Source organism: Prosopis cineraria, unplaced genomic scaffold (genome assembly GCF_029017545.1).
Source record: "Prosopis cineraria cultivar Desert tree isolate PC_DT_omini unplaced genomic scaffold, ASM2901754v1 PC1, whole genome shotgun sequence".
Classification (NCBI taxonomy): domain Eukaryota; kingdom Viridiplantae; phylum Streptophyta; class Magnoliopsida; order Fabales; family Fabaceae; genus Prosopis; species Prosopis cineraria.
In genome coordinates this window covers 56,333,196-56,359,006 of record NW_026555332.1, presented here as the reverse complement: position 1 = coordinate 56,359,006, position 25,811 = coordinate 56,333,196, and the positions used below count along the sequence as shown (strand labels likewise).

The 25,811-nt window shown below is 37.3% G+C and overlaps 3 protein-coding genes across 4 annotated transcripts; 2 read left to right on the top strand and 1 right to left on the bottom strand.

The window, feature by feature from the left end:
* Positions 1–1,005: 1,005 nt before the first annotated feature.
* LOC129302794 (transcription factor MYB108-like) lies at positions 1,006–2,025 on the top strand. The gene is made up of 3 exons (XM_054941677.1): positions 1,006–1,240; positions 1,388–1,517; positions 1,630–2,025. The coding sequence occupies exons 1-3, from the start codon at positions 1,006–1,008 to the stop codon at positions 1,862–1,864; spliced, it is 600 nt and encodes a 199-aa protein (XP_054797652.1). The 3' UTR covers positions 1,865–2,025.
* A 3,608-nt stretch (positions 2,026–5,633) lies between these two features.
* Positions 5,634–8,803, bottom strand: LOC129310376 (gibberellin 2-beta-dioxygenase 2). Its single transcript, XM_054952200.1, has 3 exons — positions 8,302–8,803; positions 6,222–6,564; positions 5,634–6,142 (listed from the first exon to the last, which is right to left on the bottom strand). Exons 1-3 carry the CDS (start codon positions 8,679–8,681, stop codon positions 5,882–5,884), a joined length of 984 nt encoding a protein of 327 aa, XP_054808175.1. The 5' UTR covers positions 8,682–8,803; the 3' UTR covers positions 5,634–5,881.
* Positions 8,804–17,073: 8,270 nt separating this feature from the next.
* Positions 17,074–22,548, top strand: LOC129304061 (long chain acyl-CoA synthetase 1-like). Of its 2 annotated transcripts, none has more exons than XM_054943694.1 (20): positions 17,074–17,276; positions 17,425–17,574; positions 17,748–17,811; positions 17,890–17,979; positions 18,085–18,141; positions 18,229–18,277; positions 18,440–18,516; positions 18,616–18,655; positions 18,735–18,829; positions 19,117–19,284; positions 19,564–19,674; positions 20,198–20,285; positions 20,368–20,434; positions 20,531–20,606; positions 20,929–21,046; positions 21,123–21,380; positions 21,471–21,610; positions 21,720–21,902; positions 22,034–22,153; positions 22,246–22,548. In XM_054943694.1, the coding sequence occupies exons 2-20, from the start codon at positions 17,429–17,431 to the stop codon at positions 22,297–22,299; spliced, it is 2,001 nt and encodes a 666-aa protein (XP_054799669.1). In that variant the 5' UTR covers positions 17,074–17,276; positions 17,425–17,428; the 3' UTR covers positions 22,300–22,548. The 2 variants fall into 2 exon arrangements, with proteins under 2 accessions (XP_054799669.1, XP_054799677.1); XM_054943702.1 differs by having other exon boundaries at positions 17,083–17,276; positions 21,135–21,380.
* The last annotated feature ends 3,263 nt before the right edge of the window (positions 22,549–25,811 follow it).

Here is a 25,811-nt window from a genome sequence, read left to right as displayed (position 1 = left end):
ATATCTAGTCCCTCGCATCAACAACGATTGGGCAACACGATAACTGGAAAACACTTGAATCTCTTGTAGCTACCAGGAATCTAGTCCCATAGAATTTTGCAGAGGATCCAGATTAGGAATTTAAGGAAATGATTTCTCCATTAATCCTGAGATGACAGAATGTATTAATGCGAGATGCATGCTGCGTATGGGTGAAATCGAACGATGATAGTGCTGTCATAGGAAATCTCTGGTATGCAGCAGTGGCGGTGTCATCAGAGTTGTTAATGACAATATGGATTAGCTAGGGATCAGCCTTGCTAAAAATACTGAAATGTGGGAAATACTTGCTGAAACAGGGGCTTAAGCAAGGAAAACAGACTAATGCAGAAAAGATCAAATGGCTGCAGGGAAGACTCTGGGAAGTTGAAATAAGCACTTCTGTGGAAAGGCAAACAGTGTGCTCACTCAAATGCAAATGCTAGTTTGCAGGAAAGATGTGGGGTTTCATGTTACAGCTATTCCACCTCCACTTTTACAGTTGTTCCCTCTGAAACTGCGGGATTGCTGCGGCTATGATCTACACCCCACATTGCTGCGGGTTTTCCCTTTCTGAGTCCATGAAGACTGTTGCATTCGTCGCAGGGGAAAAAAAAAACGACCAGTCACTAGCCAGGGGCGAAGCTCGAACTAACAAGGTCAAAATCATCAAACGCGCACATGTCAAGAGGTATTTTAATATCCTTGTTCAATTAATATCCTTATTTATTGACACTACTCTAACGTTTGGATTGTAAGACCCACCGATATGATTATTTATGTTCAAGTCATCAAATAGTAGGCTTAGTTTCGTTATAAAATGTATAAATCATATATTGATGACGAGCATATGAGATGCAAATATTTAATTGAACAGTGCAGTTAGTTCTAAATCCAATGCCAGCTTGAGCTGAGAATTATATATAATCTGCTTCTTAAGCGCGCTGAACTATATAATTAGACCAAAACATTCATTTTGAGAACTGTATGTCTGGAGCCTTCCTTACTCCAAACCAAGAGAGACCGATACAAAGTGACTGTAATATGCAGCATCCCATGATGAGAAGTATATGGGATTCTTGGCCATCCGCCGCGTGTGGCAGTGAAGAAGAGACAGTAGAAATAAAGAAAGGTGCATGGACAGAGGAAGAGGATTCTATTCTGAGAAACTTCGTCACCCTTCGCGGCGAAGGCCGATGGAACTCTGTTGCTCTCTGTTCAGGCAAGTATTCATTATTTTTTCTTTTGTAATTTTCAGTTAAGTTACCCCCCAGCCCCAGCCTTTTTCAAATATCTATTTTGCTTCGTGATAGTATACTCCTGTCGTTAGTTACTGAAAAGTTGAAGAAGATATAATAACCGGGGACAGGTCTAAAGCGAACGGGCAAAAGCTACAGATTAAGATGGTTGAACTACTTGAGGCCAAACGTTCGACGCGGGAAAATCACCCTCCAGGAGCAGCTCTTGATCCTCGATCTCCATTTTCGCTGGGGCAATCGGTATATCATACACCTGCGATTAACCTTAAGTTCGTCACTTGTATCGTCAGTTAGCAATACGTTGATTGAAATAAATGAGCCTCTATCTGGTTTTTACTATCTTGTTGTAAAGGTGGTCGAAAATAGCGCAACACCTGCTGTTGCAAATGAAATGTGACGTGGATAGCAAACAATTCAGAGACGCCTTGCGTTTGGTATGGATGCCTCGGCTCCTGGAGAGGATCCGGGCCTCCTCGTCCTCATCCGCACCTGGGTCTAATCACCATGTGCAAGTGCAAAGTGATCCTTGCTTCTCAGCGTTGCCTTCGTCCGAGATAAGATTTGACAGTAAAGGAAAATGTGAATAAAGAGGCGCACAGTGCCAGGCCTGTTTATTATTTTATATAGAGGTAGGGTAAAAACCCTAATACAAAGAATGACTTTTACAGCATGTACAGGTAAAAATATCAAGGAATAAAAGACAATAAGGTCCATAAAATATCTGTAAGGCAGAAGCCAACGTAGGGTAATTGGGCCTGCTTTAACTGGACTTGAGTAGAAGAGCATTGGGCTTCACAAGAGATGTTCTTACAGTCCGAGTCTGCACTTCTTCATGCGCAAGCTTCTCCTCTCTCCAACTCCGGCGTGTGTCGCGATTTTACAGCAGTAAACAGACAAGTTGAATCGTCGGGGATGCTAGCATTTGAGGCGACAGTTGGTTTTGACTTGTGAACAGTAGGAAAAAATATGGTTCTTGCAACAGCAGCAATCTGATGAGATTTGATCCAACTTCTGTTATAATGAACTCAAGAGCATGTACGTGAGTTTACACAACACATTGTAGACATTCTGATTAGGATTCAGATTGAGAGATGAGGAGTTAAGTTTGCTTCTGCACAAATTGGAAATGTTGCACGTGTGACTAATGTATGACTTGTTGTTGGGTTGACTTTTAATTTTAATCAATGGAAGTGATGTGGAAGCAGGAGAAGAAAATGAAAAGGCCATGGCGGCTGGCATTAAATACTGACGTAGTGCCAAGAAAATGAAAAACAAGCAGTGAACAGTATAATAGGCCTGATTTAAATTCAACAACGTTCTAGAAGTATGCCACTTGGGGGCCGTAACCTTTGAAACCATTTTGTTCAAACAATATTTTTGCCATCTTTCTTACGCAGTCAACTCTCTTTTTTCTTCATTTTTTTCTCTTCGCATGTATCATGCACGGTCCCTTAGCTGCGTTCACTCAACGGGCAAAATGTTTGATTAATTAAAGTGATAATAGCAGAGAGCTGGTAAGCGGAGCCCACCCATCATGCATACAGTATTGGTAGGGAGAGGGGGGGTTGAAAAATGGTAGTGGGTTTGTATTGTATGTGGACTTATGGGAGATTTCTGTCTGAACTCGAATTAAACTTGGGTTTGGGAAGTGGAAGAAGATATAATTACGTGACCTAAAAAACTTCCCTTGGTACTTTGTCCACGTGGCTCCTGAGGTTAACTTCGACGCTTTTGCTGTCCAATAGTACATGAAGACATGCTCGGTTGAACTTTCCTTGATATTTGAATGAAATCGTGCCTTGAATTATCGTCACCCACAGCATTTTTTTCCTTTGAAATTTAGACACTTTTTTGTTTCAATTTATTTTTAACTTGTTTCAATTCAACAGGGTATAATTGAGATAAGCACAGATTTCTTGCTTTCCAAATGCTTTCGTTGCTTACACTAAAAGGGCTTAAAGGCTCCTGTATGTGATACAGCATTCCCAATTTAAAATTAAAGAGTCCACAAGACCTCCATCTGCCAAGTTTCTTGTAAGTGGGCATTTGGACTTGATTCACAATGAAGCGGCTATAGGTTTAGTAAGAGGGCCGCCAGCAAATTCCGAAGGACCTCTATCTAGTTAGACCCCGACGAAGCTTGAGCATCATTGTTGGTTAGTTTTATTTTGGGATCTTCTGCGATAAGCTGAGACTCTTAAAATAAATCTAATTATATAAACCTCAATCTCTACATAAATAAAACCCTCCATGATGTAGGAGAAAATTGATAGCAAATGCCAATTGAAACAATGATGTTTGACGTGATGAGCAGCTTTCGTACGGCCTTTTAAAGCAAAAATTATTTGGGGGGAAGACTACGTATATAGTCCATCTTTAGAGGGTTGAGATATGCAGCAGAGTACAGATGAGATAAAAATGCAAAGTATGGATGAGGAGCTACCCTTGAAGCTCGATGGGAGAGCCTAATGCTACCAAGCCTTTGTGTTGGGACTACATATGCCCTGTGGCCCGTGCCCCTGTAATTACGCTAGCTGCGCATAACGTTCGTTTATGGCTCACAATTTTCAAATTAAGATCCGCGCTAATCCATAGCAATAATTTTCCACCCGTCGATTTATCACCATAAATTTTCTAGCATAAGATGGAAACTGGTATGGAACGGCACGCTTGCGCAAGCGCAACACAGACTATATACTACTAGGATAGGCTAGCTTGATCGATCATGCCTAGTCAACGTAGCAAACTTTACGGTAATGAAACACGAGAACATAATAATAGACATGGAGAACAGAACATCGTTTCATGCTTTAGTTGGTTACTTTTAAGGCCAAATGCCAGGCTCTCCTAGCTCCCAGGCTTGGGTCTGCCGGTCACGGCTCCGGAAGCAATCAAGGATGTCCCTGCTGATGCTCCATTCTTGGCTTTGTTTCGTGGCCCTCATGATGCCTCCTAACTCCCCTTTTGCCTTCTCCTTCCACCTCTCCTCCATCGGCACAACTAGTTCATCATTGCCCTCACGCCATCTTATCAAGGCTTCCAGTAATAGCCAGATAGAAGCCATGATGGAAGCGATTGCGCATGTGCTCTCAAGATCTTGCCGCACAGCTAAGATATTATGTTTTTCACACATGTCCTCCTCTCACCTTCGTCTCCCTTTTATATTTCTAACATCCTAACCTACAAAACCCCACATTTCTTCTCCTCACGGGACAATTTCTTAATTGCTTGTACAACAATCCCTCTTCCACTTTCTTGTGTTGGGTTTTCCCCTTCTTACTGAAATAAAATCTGGTGACTAAATTATAAAGATTGGCGAAAGTAGCAGTTGCTTCATTCAGTTTGCATGTATGAGTGTCAAGACAAGTGTATATTATATTTGAGATTCAAAGTTGAAACTATATTACATGCATGCAAAATCTTACCTTGCAAGATTTTTAAGAATCTGAGTTGGCCGTCCAATTAGTCGTCATAAGTCAAAGAGCGTTGGACAACCTCGTGATGGTTACTTTTGGGTTATCATCTTGTTTGACTTGTTGGACTGACTCTTCAGAGAATTTGGCATAGATTTCATCCATTCCTGGGCATGATCATGAAAATACAGTTTAACTAACTTTGGAATTATGTATTTATTAACAAGCGACGTCCCATGGACCTTTCTCTGCGGGCTGTATAGATTCAAAGTTACAGATACGGCGAGGAAGGTTACACTTCACCAAAAATGCTATCCGGGGAAATGTTTTTAATTGGCGCCGTTGTGTAGTTAAACCACCTCGGGAAGATGAAAGCATGCACCTTAATTGGTTGATGGAATTACTAAGACCAGATCTTTTGTCCGAGTTGGTAAGGCTGATGCTGAACAAGCCTTCACTTTCCAGTAAGGAGGCCTTCCGTGACCCTTGATCGCATTAATTAGTTACACACGACACATGTCTTTCTTTCCTTTTTTAAAAATCGGGGCAAACGTCTTCATCGGTGGTATATATATAGTATTATTTAACTCTTGAACAAAATATTGGTCAAATGGTAATGACACAAACGTTCTCAAGAATTTACGAGCCCTAAAGGCCGAGATGTTGGTGAGACGCCATTGTCATAGGTATATACCTAATCAAAATCAAATCCATGAAAAGCTTCAAGAATTGCTGCCTACTCACTCGAGTGAATGATCTGAAACGGAATTAATACTGGCACGATGCAGTTGATACGGGAAGAAGGCGCGCCTCGAAGATGAAACTATGTTTGACCTTGTGGTCAGGTTCGACTTTTTTCCTACACAATAATCTTCCTTCCCTGTGCAGTGGAGGCAAATTATCCAATAACTTTTAAATCTGTCAACAAATGGCTTCAAGGAGTCTGAATTAAATCATTTTAATTTCGTCACTGTAATTTCATAATTGATCAAACTAGTGAATTGTGAAGAATGTATTTGGCAAGTTGATCGAATTAAGAAGAGCATGAGAGTAATTAAGACGGGGTGGTCTTTGTGAGGGAAATATCTGTTATAATATTAATTACAAAAAATATATACGTACAATTATAAGTCACAGGCCTAAAAATACACGGAGAGAGAATGTGAGAGAGAGAGAGAGATGGGAAAAGTGCTATAGAAGGAGGGGATGTTTTGCACGGAAGAGATCGAGGCGAGAGTGGCCGAGGCGGAGGGAATAGGCGGCTTGCTTGTAGTGAGCCCAGGTGAAGGGCCTGTACTCGCTCGGCCTCTGAGCTGACACCATCTTCGGCAGCGGAGTTATCCACGAGCTCGGCGGCGGCGCCGCAAAGTACATCGTCGACACTCTTCCTTTCCTTATCGTGCTCCTCATCACTCTGTGCCTCACGCTCCTCAGCCTCCCATTCGTCATCACCTGCTCATTCACTATTCCATTATATTATATTCATTTACTCACAGTCCTTTCATTCATCAAGAGTTGATGGATTAGCTACCTGGAGGGCATCGCCCACCATGACGAAGAACTCGGTGGGGTCCGGGGCCACTGGGATCCACAGCCCTTCCTGCGTGCAGATCTGGAGTCCACCGACCTCGTTGGACCGTAGGATCGTTAGGATCTGAGGGTCAGAATGTTCCCCGAACCCAATCGATGGCTCCCACTTGCTGCTGCTCTTGGTAGGAGGGTAGTGATTGATCCTCAGCACCGAGTCGCTATGCGCGTCCCTGATCAGCTTGCTCACCGCGTACTTGTCTGGGACCCACAGCCCCTCCGCCACTAGCTCCACCACCTCACAAGCCAGCTCCCTCACTGCTTCTATGTAATCATTCACTGCGCAACTGCATCATATGCAAACAAAACATCACTCGTGCTGCCTATTTCTTCTTTCTCCTTCCCACACACGCTTTCTCTACCCATCTTGTCACTTTTTTCTGAAACATTTATATGTTCTCCAGTTGATCCTCATGTTATAGATGTTTTTCTGACTTTTGGCTCAGAATCTATTTTCTTCGAGCGACTTGATTATGTGCTTGCTTGGCGTTTCGCCCAAAGTAGAAACCTATATGTGTTATACCCCAGTGTTTGCCAAGTTGTACTTCTGTCCTTCTTAGTTCTTAGTGAGTACTGGATTGGCTGGTTCATATATAACTACTGCGAAAAGAGAATTAGTTGCTCGTGGAGTTTTCACGAATGCATTCCAGAAGTAATCATGAGTTTTTTGCTCAAAAGCGAGATGTTAAGCAATTCCACTTGTTGATTTGCGAGGAAAAGGCCAGCAGTAATCGGATGATTTTCCTGGAAAGAATAAGTAGAATAGTGGACACGGTGGAAGCCGGTCCCGCTGGGGCCAAATACTTGCCCACAGTTTATATTTTGTTTGTCTGGCGGGGGCCCTACCTAGCTATTTTTAACATTGCCAATTTTCCATGCATCTTAAGGAAGCAGATTCTACTTCTATCACATTGGCAACACGGCCCCTCTATATTTGATTCTAATCTCATCAGTTTGCTTATTAATATATTCCTCCAGAATTATTCCATTTCTTCCGGCGTAACAGTAGTTTTACAGAACAAAAGCCATGTCAGTGTATATAAAAGCATATGTTTATTTTTAAAAAAACAACAAACCAAAAGCATGCATGTGCAATTTAGTTTGATTTATACATTTTTCGAATACACAATGAAACATCTGCATGTGGCAGTGCACGTGTTACTGCTAACCTTTTCAACTCTAAATATTGTTTAATGGATTGAAAATTTAGCCGTGAGCAAGCTTCATACTACAAGGAATTAAGTGGTAGACGCGGAGAGGCAATCAGATAATTACAAATAGGGGTGGGGAAATCATCACGATGTTAAGTGATGAAAACCTAGAGACGGATCAGGATCAGTGGAGGACCCCGTGGAAAGCCGGGAACCAGAGTGGGATGGCCGACTAATTCTAAGGTATATAACACAATGCAAGTCGCTTTCACGTAGACGAATCAGTAACATGAAAACGGGAATATACGCAACCAATCAATTCAAAAATAGAAAGTCGAGACAATATCAGCTTATTATGGATTTACAAAATTAAGCCTAGAGCTCAATATCCTGACCATTTTTACCCCTTCCAACGAGAAAATAAAAGATGTCTTTTCTAGGACATATAACAAACATCAGTTAGCGGGCAAAATCATCTTAAACTATACATGCTGTTCATTGGCCAGCTGTCAGTAACCTAGAATTATTAAAATTCACAACTCGTAATGGCCGAAAAGTTAGCATAACGTGAAAAAAGAAAATTTATTTATGTCCTACTCAGCACAGGCCCGCCATCCTGCTTGGCATATAAGAAACACACACAAAGCCCTTGTTCCCCTTCCTCTTATTGGTTTTGCTATCTATAAATTCAAGTCAAAATCAATATATTATAGATTAATGTTTGGTGAAGCCTGCGTCTGTGTTTGTTCTATGAGTTGTGAGTTTTAATATGCAAGAGCAAACGTGTCATCAGAGTGATTATTGTAAGATGTAGTTAATGAAGACGTGTATGGTAGAAAGATAAAGGAATAAAGCAGCGGTAGTAACTAGTACCTGAAGTTGTTAGGGTCGTTGGAGATTGTTTTGGATCTGTCAGAGATGGAGAGAGGATTTGTATGAAGAAGAAGATACTCGAGGTCACCCATGTCGCCATTGGGGCCTATGTTTCTACAACCGTAACCAAACGGTGCGGCCGGACCAGCCTGTCGCTTCTCTGAGGTGGATTTGGAAAAGAATTCAATTCCTTCATTTTCCAATCTGGAAATGACCTCCTCCGGCACGCCGTGGTTCACCGCCTTGAAGAAACCATATTGCTCGCAGGCCTTTATCACCAATTCCAATAACTCTGACCTTTCCAAGGAAAGGTCCACGGTCGGAATTCTCACGGCATTTGTTTTCTTGGTTCTCATGGAATTTGAAGAAGGAACAACCATAGCTGAGGAAGGATCGATGCAAAAGGATGAGGATGATGAATATAAAGAACAGGTATAGGAGGATAGTCGCAGCTGGAGAAGGTGGCATTGTCTGTGTATGTATATATATAAGGGAGGGGAGGAAGAAGATGGGGGGAGGGGGGTGATGATTAATAATATGATAGACAGAGATGGGGGTGCTGGGTTAATTTAGTAATATAATGATTAAGGAATTGATTTTTGTGGGGAATAGTTTAATGAAAGAGGCGTGGACTTTTTTTATATCTAACTCGGGTAAGAAATGAGATCAAAAGGGATTGAGTTGATAGAAGCAATTAATCTCAAAGTCGTCCGAAGGGAAACATGTTCGCATAGATACCCCTCGAATGTCTAGAATTTTTTGGGGTACGAATTTTCTACACAGCACTTGTGAGTAATATTCTGGTAACCCCCCCCCCCCAAAAAAAAAAAGGTGAGGGGAAAAACTTGGAATGATTGTTCCTAAAACTCTGCACGGACTTCAAGAAAGAGAGAGAAGAAAGACTCAACAACCACACGAGTGTAGAACTGTACATGTGACGGTGGGAAGAGGCTAGACTTACATGCGGCGTAAGATAGGACTGAGCTAGCTGTTCCTCGCTTTTTGTCGCCTGTCACTGCTTATTGCCGCCCAACCCTCCCAAGTCCCAATAATGAGCCCTTTTATTTCAATTTAGACTTTGTTTTTATAATTATTTGCAACTTTGACCATGTTTCGTTTCTCAGCTTCAATATCTTTTATAAAAAATATAGTATATACGACTCAATATATATATATGGAGTTCTAGGAAAGGTCGGCAGTAGGAGTGGACGATGCTGAGTAAATGTTGGCAAACTAGAATACTAGGAATCTGCCCGTTCGGATATTTGCAGAAGCCACTGTCGGAAACCCATTTTCTTTCAGGCGCTTTTTGTTGAGACACGTTCTTTGTGTTCCAATTCCACACCACAACTGCTCACTATTCGCTATTTAATTATATTAACCTGCCAGATTAATCAGTCTCTCCATGGATAAAGAGGGATTCCTCTTATTAATTATGCAGACATGTAGCAGCAACCGCGCGGCCACTGTTGGACGTGGCAGTATCAAAATGTTCCTTTGTTATTAACTAATTATCTTTGTAACCTGGTGGTGGTTTGTCTGCTTTAATTTGAGCAACATTACTCCCATCTTCTAATATTGTCTCCGGAGCTCCGGTGTAATTAATTTAGCTGTCCTCTTTCTGATATATTTTTCCTGGTTGAGTCATTTTTGGCTGCAAAAGAAGCAACAGCAGGTGTCGACAGGATTTGGTTTAGTCACGTCTAGCGTAATGCCAAGCCTTGATCACCAAAATTACATTACTGACGTGATTCGACCAACTACTTTCTCCTGTGTATCTTTCTTACCCCTTTCCCTGTCGACCAGCAGACCGCACTTCCTTCTCATCTATATCCAGCTGACACTGCCATTCCAATCATCTTCATTTACTATTCAAACTTAGCTAATTCCAATATTGCCTCATGAAAAGGAAAAAGGAATTCGAAGGACAAAGAATCGGAACAAATATATATATATGTGTGTGTGTGTGTGTGCACACACGGAAGCAATGGTAAGCGGATTAATGTATATATAGGCAAACGGTTGCTTTTGCTTCGTTCAGAATAAAGATATATATGGATGAAAAGGGGATTCATACCGACTATGACGGAGATGCAAAATTATTCGCGTTTCAGTGTGTCGTTGTGTTTACCGCTCGTGTGCGTGTATCGTTTGTGTGTGTGTGTGTGTGTGGTTTGACAATATTTTGACTTGCGGATCAGAATAATTAAGGAAGGGGCGCGTGCGGCACGTGGACGGAACAAGAGGATTCGCCTGCCACATGCTGTGACTGCAACCTCGTAACTCATCAGCACCTGGGCTTATCAAGTGGTCCAGTAATTACTAAATACTGTGATCCTTTTATACACACACACACACCCTAGTAAATCTCAATTGCCAGGTTGAAGTTGATGAGCTATTTGCTTGTGAAAACTACAGCTACAGTACACCCCAGCGGACCGAAGAAAGACAGATACCTATCCAAAAGACACCGGGCACCATCCATCTGTCTAGTGAAATATGAATTTGATCGGAAGGCAGAGTGTACACCTACTTGTAGTGATTGCCAATTTTCTCGATCATGTAAAGAGTGAAGTATATGAACACTAACTCCATCAAAGTTTAGTTTGACTGCTGGTAATGTAATAAAAAAATGTTGACAGATTATCAAGTAATTGGATATCAAGATATTTAACGGCGAAGACATTCATTTCTTGAAAGGTGTGAAATGAATTGAGGAAGGATGATGATTAATTATAATCATCCATTATAAGAAGTTAATGGAGAAGAAAGGAATTTTTTTAAAAAAATTAATCATTTAGTCCCCATAATTTTAATTGAATTATAATTCAACAATTTTTTAATCAAGGAAATTCATATAAATTAAAGTTCATAAATTAAATTACAATTAAATTAAAATTATAAGAACTTTTTTTAAACCAACAAAATTATAAGAATTAAATTATTAGTTTTTTTGCTTTTCTTTTCTTTTTTGTTTTTTTATACCAAGGCTCTCTCTCAATAAGGATCAATTTCATAGATTTGGCTTATCTCCATTTTCTCCCCTCTCCATTTCTTTTTCATTTTCCATCTGAATCATGGGATTCATTTTTAAATGAGAGAGATTTGATATTTTATAAAATTATTGTTATATTTATTTTTCATAAAATTTTACAGTTTAATAATCATTTTTGAAGGTGGTTCTTGTTTTTCGAAAGAGATACTTTTCACACACACGTGATTAAAAATTAAACTCGCGAAAATATGTTGGGGAGTGGGTAAGAAAAGGAGAGAGAGGGCCCACGGGGGAGCGTTAGACACGCATTGCATTGATCCACATTCTGTGCTCATCAGTCTTAAACTAATCTTAACCTTTCATTTTATTTCAAAATGATATCAATCATTATTTTAAAATTAATTTTTAAATATTTTAAATATTATATTTATAAAAATAAAAATTATAAAAATTTTTAATATTAAATATGAACTACTTTTAGTACTCATTACAAGCACCATCATACACATTACTTTTGATAGGATCCTGAATAATTCAGATTTAAATTTTTATTTTTAGTTTATATTTATCAAAATAAAAATGTATAAAAATATTAAATTTTTAATAAATTTGTTGATAATAATCAATTTTATTAGTTTAGATTTAATTTGAATGGTCTAATTTAATATAAATTTTTTATATTTTTTATAAATTGACTATTCAAATATATTCTAAACAGTTCAGATACAATCTCAATGATCGAATTTAATATTAAATTTTTTTTATAATTTTTATAAATTGAATATCTAAATATATTTTAGACACTCAAAACTTATTTATAATTGTTTATAATTTTTATTTTCAAAATATAATATTAAAATATTTAAAAATTAATTTAAACTGATAAAGATCATTTTGAGCAAGATCAGCTTTGTGGGCTGATGAGCGCGCCGTGAGCACGGAATGCAGATCCTGCACAGCTGAGCCAGGGATGGCGCTCTCAGATTATGCTATGATTCCTCCTAACCGACCTTTTCCGTTTTATTGCCACAATGACATGATTTAAGTAATTGATTGGCATCATTAGTATGCATTTTAACTTCCTGGTTAAAACTCGGCGGTTGGTGGTATTGATTGGGTGCAGTAGCGTTCTCCAAAAATGGGGAGGCATGTGAGGGAGGGAACCAATCATAATGGAGAGTGCATCCTTTATAATTAATCACTTGCCGCTTGTTTATGTGTCGGCCCCTCCCCGTAAGTATCATATTCTGCATTTTTAAACCAATGCAGACAAACGCGCCCTTTTCGTCTTCCTTTGCCGCGCCCCTCATCCCGTTGCTGTCTATGCCCACAAGTCACTTCCATCCATTGTGGGTATCATATTCTGCAGTTTGCCGTCCAATTAATTTCGTGTCTCCCAACGACGGGGACGGTGAGCCAACCCCAGGACGGATTCAGTGCACTGACCGCCAAGTTTAAAAGATTATTATTATTATTTTTAATTGTAACCATTGTTACCTGTCAATATTTATCGTCATCTTCTTATTTAATTTTCAAATTTTTACAATATTCTCATATTTATTTATAGGGTCAGGTTGAGCCCTATCATCGACCCCATGACTCATTTTAGTGCGAATCTTTGTATTTTGATAAAGATTACATATTATGTATTGCATGATTCCTCATCACATGATGAACGAGAACCCTTTTTATAGGGCTTTATGTGGCTTTTTAAGAACCCACGAAAAAAATAAAAACTTTGCTTTTCTATTACAAGTTTTGATGAAATCCCCATGTTTACATTGTTTTATCTATTGTAAATATTTTTGTATTTATTAGGAATTTAGGATATACTCTCTCCTTGTGTATATATAAACCTTCAAGTACTGATGAATGAACACAACAATTTACACGTTTCTGTTCTCCCCATCTTTTTCCTTGGAACATGTTTTTCTCTTGGAGTATCATTTATTTCTTTCTGAACTTCAGATTAGAGATGCGTCAAACAGCGAGGGTGAAAATGACAAAATTTGAAATTTCAAGGTTAAATCGCCTTATATTGAATTGAAATATTCTTGAACATATGTTTCTCTGTCGATCTCTGTCCTGTGCCGGCTTTGAAAAAATAATTAATTTGTCAACCAAGTTTGACAGCACATGCGTGTAATAAATTAATATTAATAGTGTGTTATGTAGAACGACCTAACTTTTGAAGGAGAATAACAAACAGAAAACAACAACGGATTCAGCCATTCAGTTATGAACAAAAATTAGATTTATAAAATCGATTATCTATTCGCATATATTATGTAGATGACTTCTCGTGAGTTGAAGAGCATAAATTAATCAAGGAACAGACATATAGCATCACGTACGCCTGGTAACGTTTAAAAAAGAATTAGCTAGAGACCACACATCCCTTTCATGATTGAGTTAGGAACACAGTATTGAAGAAAACAAAAGGTGGAGGGTATAAGGAGCAAGGGATCAAATTGAGCTAAACTAGCCGAATGCAAACACATAAAATAGAAGGGATAATGAGAATTAAGTTCCAAAATAATGAATTAATGACAGTTAAGTCCATGACAAAATTTTTTACAAAATAAATTATAAATATCCATTTAAACAGTTAAAAGCAAAGATTTTTTATTGTAATTTAAGAATCATATTTAATGCTTAAATGCTTATTTACAATTAAAACTCTTGAATTTGTAATTATTTGGATTGATATTTTTAACTTATTCCTTGAAAAATTATCAAATTTAACTGTTATTAATTCAGCATTCTGAAACCTAATTGCCACTGTCCCAAAATAGAAAGCGTGAAACTGATTTTCTGGGGTATATCTGGAGTGGACTAGGTCAGCGAGCAAGGCTGCTGCGTTTGTACTCCAGCATTTCTCTGTATAACGAAAAAAAAATTTGCATTACATAATGTAAAAAAAATAGTTAATTACAATAAATATGTATGAAAATAAAAAAAAAATTGAACTAAAATACTATTTATTAATCAACATGAACATGCATCAATTTTTTTTGTTAATGTAAATCATGAGAAGTAATTTAAAAAATTGATAATAAATACTTTTTGAGATATGCAATTTTACTTGTAAAAAATAAATAAATAATGACAGTTTTTCTAACAAATAAAAATGAAGGGAGTATGATATTTATATGTGGGTGGGGCGATAATAGGGAACAGGTTGTGGTTTTGCTAGTTGGGCTATGAAATGAGCCCTTGATGTATTCAGCCCGCTTCCAAGTGTAAGGCCCAAACAAGGCAGAATTATCCGGACAGAGGAAGAGAACATGTGCGCTTGACTTCTTGGGATACAATACAAGTTTTGCTTTGGAGAGAACAATTTTTTAAATGGTATATATTCAGGTTTCTTGAAGAATTAGTCTCAAGGGTTGGGGAAACCAGGAAAAAAGAACATTTTCAGTTGATTGGTTGTGGTCTCTGCTGCTTTGCATTTCCCTGTCTCTGCTTATTATTTTTTCCATAATTATGATAAGATGATGATCGTGTCAACGATAAGATTCTTAGTTTTGAGTTGTAATTTCCCCTCGCATTTTCTTGAACATTTTTGGTAAACCGGAGAAGTTCGTGTGATGAATTTGGAATCTAAATTGTAATTTTCTAATGTTACAGCTCGCACACCCATTTTTTTTCAGTAACATACTAGTAATAATCCTATAAATTTAACGTCACCACTAGATAATGTTTGTGATAATTAATCTAAAATGTAATAAATATATGGAGCTTCACTGTTTTATTTTATTTTTGGCCTGACGCTATGTTCCCATTACTATAGAGCATGTCCATTTTGCTGCCATCGATTTTTTTTCTTAATACGAACATTCACAGATCAGATATAATATTCCATTTTAATTTAATACTTTTTTTTTCAAAATTGCAGATACAACTGAAGTTTATTAAATACAGTTTATAATATTATTTTTTTAATTTTTAAAAATACTATTCATTAATAAGAGAAAGGGAATGAACTGCAATTAAGGAATAGAATAATGCGAAGTAATATTAAGATAATTATTATTAATGATGCCTTATTTTTTTTAAACATATTTTGAAAAGCCAAACCATATTCAAAAATATATTATAAAGAAGGTAGGAAGAGCAATTTATCTGTGATATAAAGGCAGTGGCAATTGGAGTTGGGATCTTCAGTTTTAAGAAGAGGCAATGCAAACGTTGTGCATGCAATTAACGATGTCAATTGTTAACGTGCCTAGCATTGAAAGCAGAAGATTTTTTATTATTTTCCCTCTGAGGTGGTTAAAGTAGAGCCCTTGTCGTAGCGTGTGCAAATAGTAATAATCCATGTTCTTTCTATTTTCAAATATAAAATAATTTTAATCAATTCTTTTTAATTTAATGATACTTTTAATTTATTTCCTGAAAAATAGAATTAATAATTCTTGAAATTTATATTTTTACTTATAATAAAAAAATATAAAAAGTGAACCACGAGGCGATCAACTAACAAGAGTTGTTTCTTTTTAAAGTTTTAAATTCGAACCTTGGAGATATAACAATTTAAGTAGTCAGGAACACCAACAGACTTGCCCTTGTCATTCTTGTCATAACTTGATTCAGATTGGTTTAGATTTTGTTGACGGATGGATTTAGAACACAACTCATGGGAGGTCAAAGTGAAAAAATTCATGAAAGTGGGAGGCCAAAATTAGATTTTTCATTTGCTTCAGGTAAAAAGAAAGAAAACTTATCAAATAATTTTTTGGAAGGGGGCATCTCTAAATGGAGCGAGTTTCTCTCCTCTGCTTTTTTCTCTACTATTTCTTTTCTATAAATTTAAAATGTTTAAATTAAATCTATATTTTTAAAAATTATCAAATTCAATTTAACAGTTTAGGTTTGTATTAATTTTTCCTTTTCTCTTCTTTGCAGGAGAGAAAATCCAAGTCTCCTTTAAGTACCTTGCATGATTAAGAACATTTATTTTTGTAGCGCTTGTCATGATTTAATTTGAATTAGTCTAACCCCATATTCCTGATAGGTCCTCACAGCGGCCCAGTGTACATGGTGCTGACGGGAAAAAAAAAAACAAGAGTACACAGGAGTCCGAATAACAGAGTATGCGGTGCCATTAGCAGGGTTGGCCGAAAAGAGTGATAACGGGATTTACGGTTACACTACTTCATTGTTAAAATAGGCTTGAAAATTTAACGACGAAATTAGTTTAAATTTAAACTTTGATAGTCTTTGCAGCTGGTTTAACTGGTGTCCTGAGTCTTTAGTCGACAAATCTTAACAATTAGAAGGAAAGGGAGAAAAACACGCAGCACGCGAAACGCAACTGGTTTCGTTTTTTGTGCATAGAACCTGAGTTTAATTTTGTTCCCATGGCGAAAGAAAAAGGTTACATTATTACTTGCTTCAACCACTACTTCATTTACAATACCTGGGTATCTTTGTCACGGTCTCTCCTACAAAATCTTACCCCGTGCTTTTGCACCTTCCTTGTCGCGTTTTGTTGCTTCCTGCGTTCCATCTTCGTCCCATTGATCACCACACACGCATGTGTACGCAGGGCACACTTTTCTCTGTCTGTATGCATGCAAGCATGCGTGTCCTAAATGTTAATCTATTGTGAAGTGTCATCTATGTGTCTACTGGGGGCGATTCGAATGTATCGACCTTTCAATTTGTCAACTATTCTTCTCTTGTTGACTACCAAAGTAGTTTGTCACTTTTTAGTTTTAGTTCCTCTCAACTAATTTCCTTCCCATCCTTCCTATTTAGCTCCTCCTCTCTCTTGGATTTTTCAGTGGGCTTTTAACCTATATATACATATATATTCAATTAATATCGCGGTCGCAAGTTGCATCTTTGAACACAACTGCCGTTGCTGTATGTTTCTTTTCGATCCGGTGGGTCAGAACCCTGTTTCCAGCACTTGCGTTTTATTTAATCCTAACAAATACTAGAAGGGACATGACGTTGGCGGCGACGCCCATGGGTCAGTTATACTGCTATGTTGTTATTTTTCATGTTTTAGAAAGAAATGATTCTGTTTTGTTAGCTTACGATTCAAGGATCCGCGAGCAAGCATGCTATAGAGTAATTCTGTAAACAAACAGTCATTCATCCTCGGGTTTTGCAAACAGGAAGATGAAAACTTTTGCAGCTAAGGTAGAGGAAGGAAGGGAAGGCGAAAATGGCAAGCCTTCCGTTGGACCAGTACACCGTAGTCTCCTATCCAAAAACGGCTTTCCTCCAATGGATCCCGAATTATGCACTGCCTGGGATATTTTCAGGTAACTTCAGTGCCTCAAATATCTTCCATTATCCCTTGTCATATGATGGCCGAAGTATATCGTAAATGATTTTAAATAGGCCGCTTGAGCTGTGGCTCCTGCTCTGTCTTTCTATGTTAAGATATTCGGAGACTGACACAAGTTCCGTTCCGTGCCCTCTTGGATGACTGCAGTGTGTCTGTCAGAAAGTATCCTCAAAACCGGATGCTGGGATGGCGAAAATTTGTTGATGGACAGGTGTCTGTGTGGCAATGAATTTTCTTATATCCGAGTCAAGAAGATATGGTCATTGAGCTTTGACTTCTTGTTTTACAGATAGGGCCATACGTCTGGAAGACATATAAGGAAGTCTACGACGAAGTTCTTCATATTGGCTCTGCTTTACGAGCATCAGGGGCTGAACCTGTAAGTATTTGCAATGCAAGAGTGGCTTCTCTCATCAGTTCTACATGCTGTATATTAGAATTCGAAGATATTTTCTCCATGTCTCTCATTGAAATTCTGGGATAGGGCTCTCGAGTTGGAGTTTACGGATCTAATTGCCCACAGTGGGCTGTGGCAATGGAGGTTTGACACTTCCCTAAGCGTTGTGTCTCATAATAGTCAATGTTTTTCCTTTCATGATGTTATCACGAATATTTTACATCCATATAGGCTTGTTGCGCCCACAGTTTGGTTTGTGTGCCTCTCCACGACACCCTTGGTAAGCGTCTTCCTCACTTCTCTGCTATTAGTAGCTATGCAAAAGATCCTAGCAAGATTTTGAACATGTTTAAATCTTAAAAAACGCTAAAGGTGTTTTATATGTTTTCTCGGTCAATTTTGGCATATTTATTGATTGAAAGCAACCTGAACATCAATGCAGGGGCTGGCGCTGTAAACTTTATTATCGATCAGTCTGAAGTAGATTTTGTTTTTGTCCAAGATAAGAAGGTTAAAGAAGTAAGAATCACTTTCTTGAGATGAAACAGGTTCTATTCTAAATGAATTCATATTTGATAGGCAACTAGGTTCTGACTCTATATCTGCACTTACTTGTAGCTTTTGAACCTTGACTGCAAATCGGCTCAGCGACTGAAAGGTACAAGTAGCTACTCGCAGTATTTCTCTGTGTTACAGCTAACGGGAGGCATCTGAAACGTGTACTTATGGGATTGCAGCCATGGTGTGCTTCACTTCGTTAACAAAGGAAGAGAGAGACAAGGCAGCATCTATTGAAATTAAGCCGTTTTCATGGGCTGAGTTCTTGGACATGGTTGGTCTGTAAGGAATTTGTCATTATATAACAGCATTCATGCACTCAATATAGATGGAACTTCTGTAACATGACATCTTCATGTCATATAGATAGATACTACTGTTATCTGCATTATACCTCTAGGTCAGCTTCATATCCTACCATAATGTCATTGACTATTTCGGTGATTAAGTTATGATCTCACCGACTATGGAGTAATTTGAACTTATCTCAGCTCTCCTTAACCCGTTGTTGTAAATTCCTCATGATTCTATGGTTGATCTGAACTTCTTTATGTCTTGCAGGGGAAGAAAAACCCATCAAGCATTGTAGAACCTCAAGCTCAAAGCATCTGCACAATAATGTATACAAGTGGGACCAGTGGAGACCCCAAGGGTGTTGTTTTAACACATGAAAACATAGCATCTTTTGTTAGAGGAATGGATCTTTTCTTGGGACAATTTGAAGATAAGGTATATCTAATGCTTGAGCCACCAGCAAATTATTACGCCATAATTTCTGTACTCTCATTGCTCAAACCAGCACCAGAATGACTGGTGATGTTTTCATAGTGATTTGTCGATATGGAAAAAGCACTTTCATGTAGGTTATGGATGAAAAATATAATCATTTGCAAGTATAAATTTAGAGAAGTCCTCTATTAATTAATTTCATGAATTTAACTTTAGTTGCATTAAGTTCTTGGACCTTCGTCTCTATCTTCTCTTACAGATGTATTTCACTTTGTATAGATGACTGAGGAAGATGTGTATTTATCCTTCCTCCCCTTGGCTCATTCCCTTGATCGAACAATTGAGGAGTACTTTTTCCATAAGGGTGCCTCTGTTGGCTACTACCATGGGGTATGTACATGTCAGAATTATTCGGTACTTGAAGTTTGGAGTTGCCTGGTTTTTGATAATGAGGGTAAGATACAAGAAAGATAGATGCTAAGCAACAGTTGATAAAAAAAAAAAAGAAAGAGAGAAAGAAAGTAGGTAGCGCAACAACTTCTTGTGATTGCTGTTTGAGGGATAGTACTAATCTTCTTTTCTTAAAACAATCACAAGTGTGTGAGTTCATGTGTGTGCATAGTGTGGTAAATAAATAAGATCGACGCTTTGAGCAATCTCATGGGTACATGGCAGGACTATACCTGTAGTATCTTGGCAGCAATGGCGGTATGATTGTTGATCATGATATATGTGTGTGGTAAATTCTCCTTGAAGGCTGTAGAGTTTCTTCTTCAAGATTCATCTCTACGAGGAAACTCATAATCTTACCATACCATGACACTACATAGTTTCCCATCTGCTTCAGAATTTGATAATTTAGTGCCAATCCCTTTAAAAAAATCTGTGAAATTCTTGAATCACTTGAGTGCAGGATCTAAAGGCATTGAGGGATGACTTAATGGAGTTGAAACCCACACTCTTTGCTGGGGTCCCCCGAGTTTTTGAAAAGCTCCATGAAGGCAAGATTATGCATCATGACAAAATCTTTAGTTTCTTCTGTTTCAGTTCAATAAAACTCAGCCAAGCTCATCTCTGTTTCAGGTATCAAGAAAGCAATTGAAGAACTAAATCCAATGAGGAGAAGAGTTTTTGACATGCTTTACAGATAGTAAGATGGTGCTAGAAATATGGAATCTTGCTTACTTGATCGATGCTTAGTTTGTAGGCTGATATAACTCTCCTATTTTACAATTACGCGCTACAGCAAGCTTTCTTGGATGAACAAAGGGTACAAGCAGAGAAGTGCATCACCTCTAGCAGATCTATTAGCCTTCAGGAAGGTTGTATCTCTGCCTTATTACCAGTCTTATAATACATTAATCATATTATTCATATTGTGATTATGCTATGGAAACAATCCACTGTATCTACTGAAGAGGTCATTCTTGCCACGTTGTTTGTCTCTGTCACATCTGCATAATTGATGCTTAAATCATCTGGGTTAATATTATGCTATGGAAACAATCCACTGTATCTACTAAAGAGGTCATTCTTGCCACATTGTTTGTCTCTGTCACATCTGCATCATTGATGCTTAAATCATCTGGGTTAAACCACTAAATGACTCTTCTTTTCCCCTTCCCAACCTCAATTCCTGGTTAGGTCAATGCTCGTCTAGGTGGGCGTGTTCGATTAATAATATCAGGAGGGGCACCCTTGAGCTCTGAGGTGGAAGAATTCTTGCGTGTTACTTCTTGCGCCCTCGTATGTCAAGGCTATGGTAAGTAACTCTATTTTCTTATTCTACTAATTTGTTAGGGCACATTATGATTTACAACTCAATGTAACCCTGATAGTGGTCAATCCAGGATTGACTGAAACGTGTGGATCAGCCACTCTTTGCCATGTTGATGAAATGTGCATGATGGGCACAGTTGGCGCTGTAAATGTGTACAACGAAGTAAGGCTAGAGGAAGTACCAGAGATGGGCTATAATCCTCTTGGAAGTCCTTCATGTGGCGAAATATGTGTGAGAGGCAAAACTGTTTTTGCAGGCTACCATAAAAATCCTGAGTTGACAAGAGAAGCCTTCAAAGATGGATGGTTTCATACAGGTTGAACCCTAGCCATATTCATGTCTTGCCTCAAACTGAATTATAATTGATGTGTAGGCAGTTTGATTTGGTAGCCTCTGGCATCCGCAGGGGACATAGGAGAAATGCTTCCTAATGGTGTTATCAAGGTTATTGACAGGAAGAAGAATCTAATAAAACTCTCTCAAGGAGAGTATATTGCGCTCGAGTATCTGGAAAATGTTTATGGAATCACTCCCATTGTTGAAGATGTAAGCATATCTTCATGTTTACTGTTGGAGAAAAGCATTTCAGCTCCTAGACGCTTGATAAGTATATGATGGATATCTCCCTCTTTTTTTTTTTTTTTTTTTTTTTAAGATCTGGGTTTATGGAAATAGCCTCAAGTCAGTTTTGGTTGCGGTAGTGGTTCCAAATGAAGCAATTACAAAGAAGTGGGCATATTCAAAAGGCCACATGGCTCCTTTTTCTGAACTTTGTTCCCTCGACCAATTGAAGAAACATGTACTGTCCGAGCTCAAATCTACTGCTGAAAGAAACAAGGTAAATACAGCATCTCACATCGGGATTAGCAATATATCCAATGAACTGCTAGTTCTTTCATTGGAAGTTTCGCATGGTATGTGTTTCTCTTCTCATTTTCTTTTTGATGTTTGTGTTTTGGGGGGAACTAGCTGAAGGGATTTGAACATATCAGAGGACTGATATTAGACCCCCGCCCATTTGACATGGAAAGAGACTTGGTGACAACAACAATGAAAAGAAGAAGAAGTAATTTGCTCAAGTATTACCAGGTAAAAATATAAATGTCATGTCCTGTTGCTCACTCTTGTATAGTAGTTAGAGCCATAGAGAGAGTGTTGATGAATTATTGTGGATGTAACAGGTGGAAATAGATGAAGTGTACCAAAGTTTGAATGGGGACAAGCATAAATACTGAGGGGTCGGTCCAAAGAAAGCAGTTTCATTCTGTTGCGTTGTCAATTATTCGCGGCCCCTAATATATCAGCCAATCCTATTGTTGTTGCCCTTCGTGAATTGTTCGTAGAAAATGCTGAAATGTAGTGTAATTAACTATTTTACTTGCATGCAAAAATAATCCATTTCACTTGCGGAAACCATGTATATACGAACATGCGCAGGTTACTTGTGAGCAATTATGCTGCGATCATGTTGAATTCTTGACGAATCTTTGCCCTGGAAAAAAGAAAAACACTGTATAACTTTTAGTTGTCATTAAATTATTTAACACTAAAGATTTTTATAATTTAACATTAATATGTAGTTAAATTTGGGGGGGTGTTTTCTCCAAATGTCGTTCTGACAAGTAAGCCAAATTCATTCACGTAGGCTCCACTTATTCCAAACGAGGAAAAATAAATGGCATCAAAATTTGTTAAACCCGAGAGCTCAACGCTTGGACGGCAAATCCTGATTTTGTAAAAGAGAATCTTTTATAGAATAACTAATTATTTCATGGATTTAATAAAATGACTTGCAAATAGAGAGCGTAAATTGTGCGATAAATTTCTCAGGTAGTAGATAGAAGCCGTCTTGGCTGAAATAGCCTGTAGTCTTTGGGCTTCAAGGAGTGTCCCAGACGCTCCAGATGGAGTACCTGAACAAAGTAGTCCGCAATAAGCTTGTGGTTTCTTGTATTGACATGTTATCAGTGCTTCATTCCTTGAAACGAAACCCCGACTCCTCCGATTTCCTCTTCCCCTGAATAGCTTTGCAATTTTACTAGCCCACTCGTATGGGCCCAGGCGCAAGTTTTTTCCCTTCACATAAAAGAAACCCTTTTGAAAGCTTCAAATTCAATGATACTCTGCAGTTCCCTTTTAAAACGAAAAAAGAAAAAAGAAAAAGATTTTGCGGAGTCAAGGGCTAATAAAATGGGCGGTCCGATCCGTGGCTTGTGCTGGCTAGGGAATGTAAAATCCTTGCTTGGTAATGAAGGCCCCTGAAAGGTGTAGAAGCAACATGAAATTAAAGGCAGTGTCATAATGTGAAGGACTCCATATGTTTGTCCAGATTTGCTCGCTCAAGTTGTGGAAAACAAATGACTAATACTTCAATCTTTAGCAGATAAGAAGGTGAAACCTTTACTTTCATTATAAGTCATACTATTCCAGAAAAGGTTCCCCCTCCCCCACCCCCCCAAATATGAGTCACTTTGCTGCCTTTTAAAGAGAATTGATAACCCGCCCCCCAAAAAAAAAAAATTCCTAATTATAAGATCCCGTTTTTAGGGTCGTGGACTGTGGTGTACCTAATTAAAAGCCCCGTTGCAAAGTTTGATGAGGAATTAATTTTTTAAATGCCCCTTTTAAATGATATGTAGCATTTAATTGAAGTTGAAAAAAGTTGACGTCTTGCTAACTTGGTCTAAAATATAGGATACTGAGTAATTTTTTAATTGTTTTTCAACTCTATATACTCCTACTTTATTTATTACTCCTTTTTTTAAAAAATAATGTATTAAGATTTCAATTGTCATTCATGATATACTTATATAGAATATTTAATGAAAGTATAATTAAAAAGATATACATTTTTTTAAGAAATTAAAATCTCAACTAATTTTTTTGAAAATCATGAACTAGAGTGATTATCAATGCCTTATATGACAGTGTAGAAAGAATATCTTATTAGGTGATTACTTGTATAAAAAGCACCGACAATATAATACCCGTTTAAATTTTAGTTGAGTATAATAGATTATAAAAATAATTAATTAAATAATAAATTTTAATTATAATTGATTATATTATAACGTAATTTTGAATATTTATGCTAGTAATTTTTTTAAAGATCTAAATTTTATTAAGAAAAAAAAAGAGAGAAAAAAGTTTTGTTTTAGTTTTATTAAATTTTGTGACTTTTTTATGTTTTTTTCTTGAATTTTTTATGTAAATTTTTCATATAACTTTGTATTAAAAACATGCAAAAGTCGAGAAGCTGAAACTTAGAACTTTGAGAAAAAACTGATTTTTTGGGGAAAAATAAAAGGTGTTGGTGCTTGAATAAATTATGAATCAATCAATTTTTTTTCTCTCCAAAATCAATTAATCCCTCAATCCAAACAAGCAGATACTCTATGCTACATTATGCTTCTAAAAAGAAGTAGAGCAAAAAGCAATAAATAAGTCTAATTATAATGTTCCAAGTGGAGGGAGGGCGCAGGCGCTTTTAATGAGCACGGCATACACTTTTTTTTTTTTTTTTTACATTTTCTCTCTCCACTATAATTATTGTTAAAATTAATTTATATTTAATAATATTTAAATATTATGTTTTTATTAAACACATTATAAATGACATGGTGCACTAATCTGTTTAAAATTTCTCCATTTGCAAGTCAGCTATTAATTGACAGTGAAGGCGAATGAATTGAGGAACAGATGGGTGCTGGCACGACTCGAGGTTCTCAATTTCTCATCACGTGTCCGTCTCTCCGATAAACTATGTGCCTTCCTTCTCTTGAGGATTCAAATACTCAGATTTAAAATACCTCAGTAACTTCTCTCAACTAACATCCCACATCACCCTCTGTCCACTTTCTTGTTTTTAAATTTCTTTTTCATAGTATATTCCAACTTCCAAAAATTCTAGAACTCATAAAGAAATAATGTTACTCATTTATTTATTTATAGGATATAGAGAACAAAATTAATTTTAATTTTATTCACAGGACATTTAACTATTTTCTATGTTCATTTTTATTTTCGATCCTTGTTAAATGTTAACAAAATTATTAAAAATATTTTTTTGCTAAGGGATGGAAGTGAAAATTTATTAAGTTTTAAAACTGATTTAATTAAATTTGAGATTTTCTTTTGATTTCTGTAAGACATTTTGAAAATGCCTTATAAACAGGAGAGAGTACATCTGTGTATACAGTAGTGCTCTATGTGTGGAAAACTTTTATGCATTTGTCATTGATCTAAATGTAGCCTGTTTGAACATGGAACTGATGCTCGGTTTAATGGCGTCTTTTTGTATCAGTCACTCCGTCCCTCTTACACGCTCAACCATGGACACAACAAATGAGTCATAAAGTAATGCAAAACAGGCAGTCATATATTTCTTCTACTGACCATGTAACTTAGCCAAAGGACTTGCGCGTGATATTTTAACTATTTCCTATATATCAATATCAAGTTTCCTATTTTAAAAAACTCGCGTGTGGCATAACACGGATGTCAAATGAATTGATAAAATATACATGAGTAGTGAGGTAACATTGTTCATGGCTTATTAATATCGTTATTTATTTAAAAACGTGAATAAATAAACATTTAAATATTAGTTTTAGTGTGAAGAGGAAATTAAAATTTACCAAATTTATTGAGTGGTTCTATCACTCACCATGACCCTAATTAGAATATCATTAACATAGTTGTCCTTTGGAAATGTTGTTGTCGAGTTGCATACAAAAAGAAGGATGTA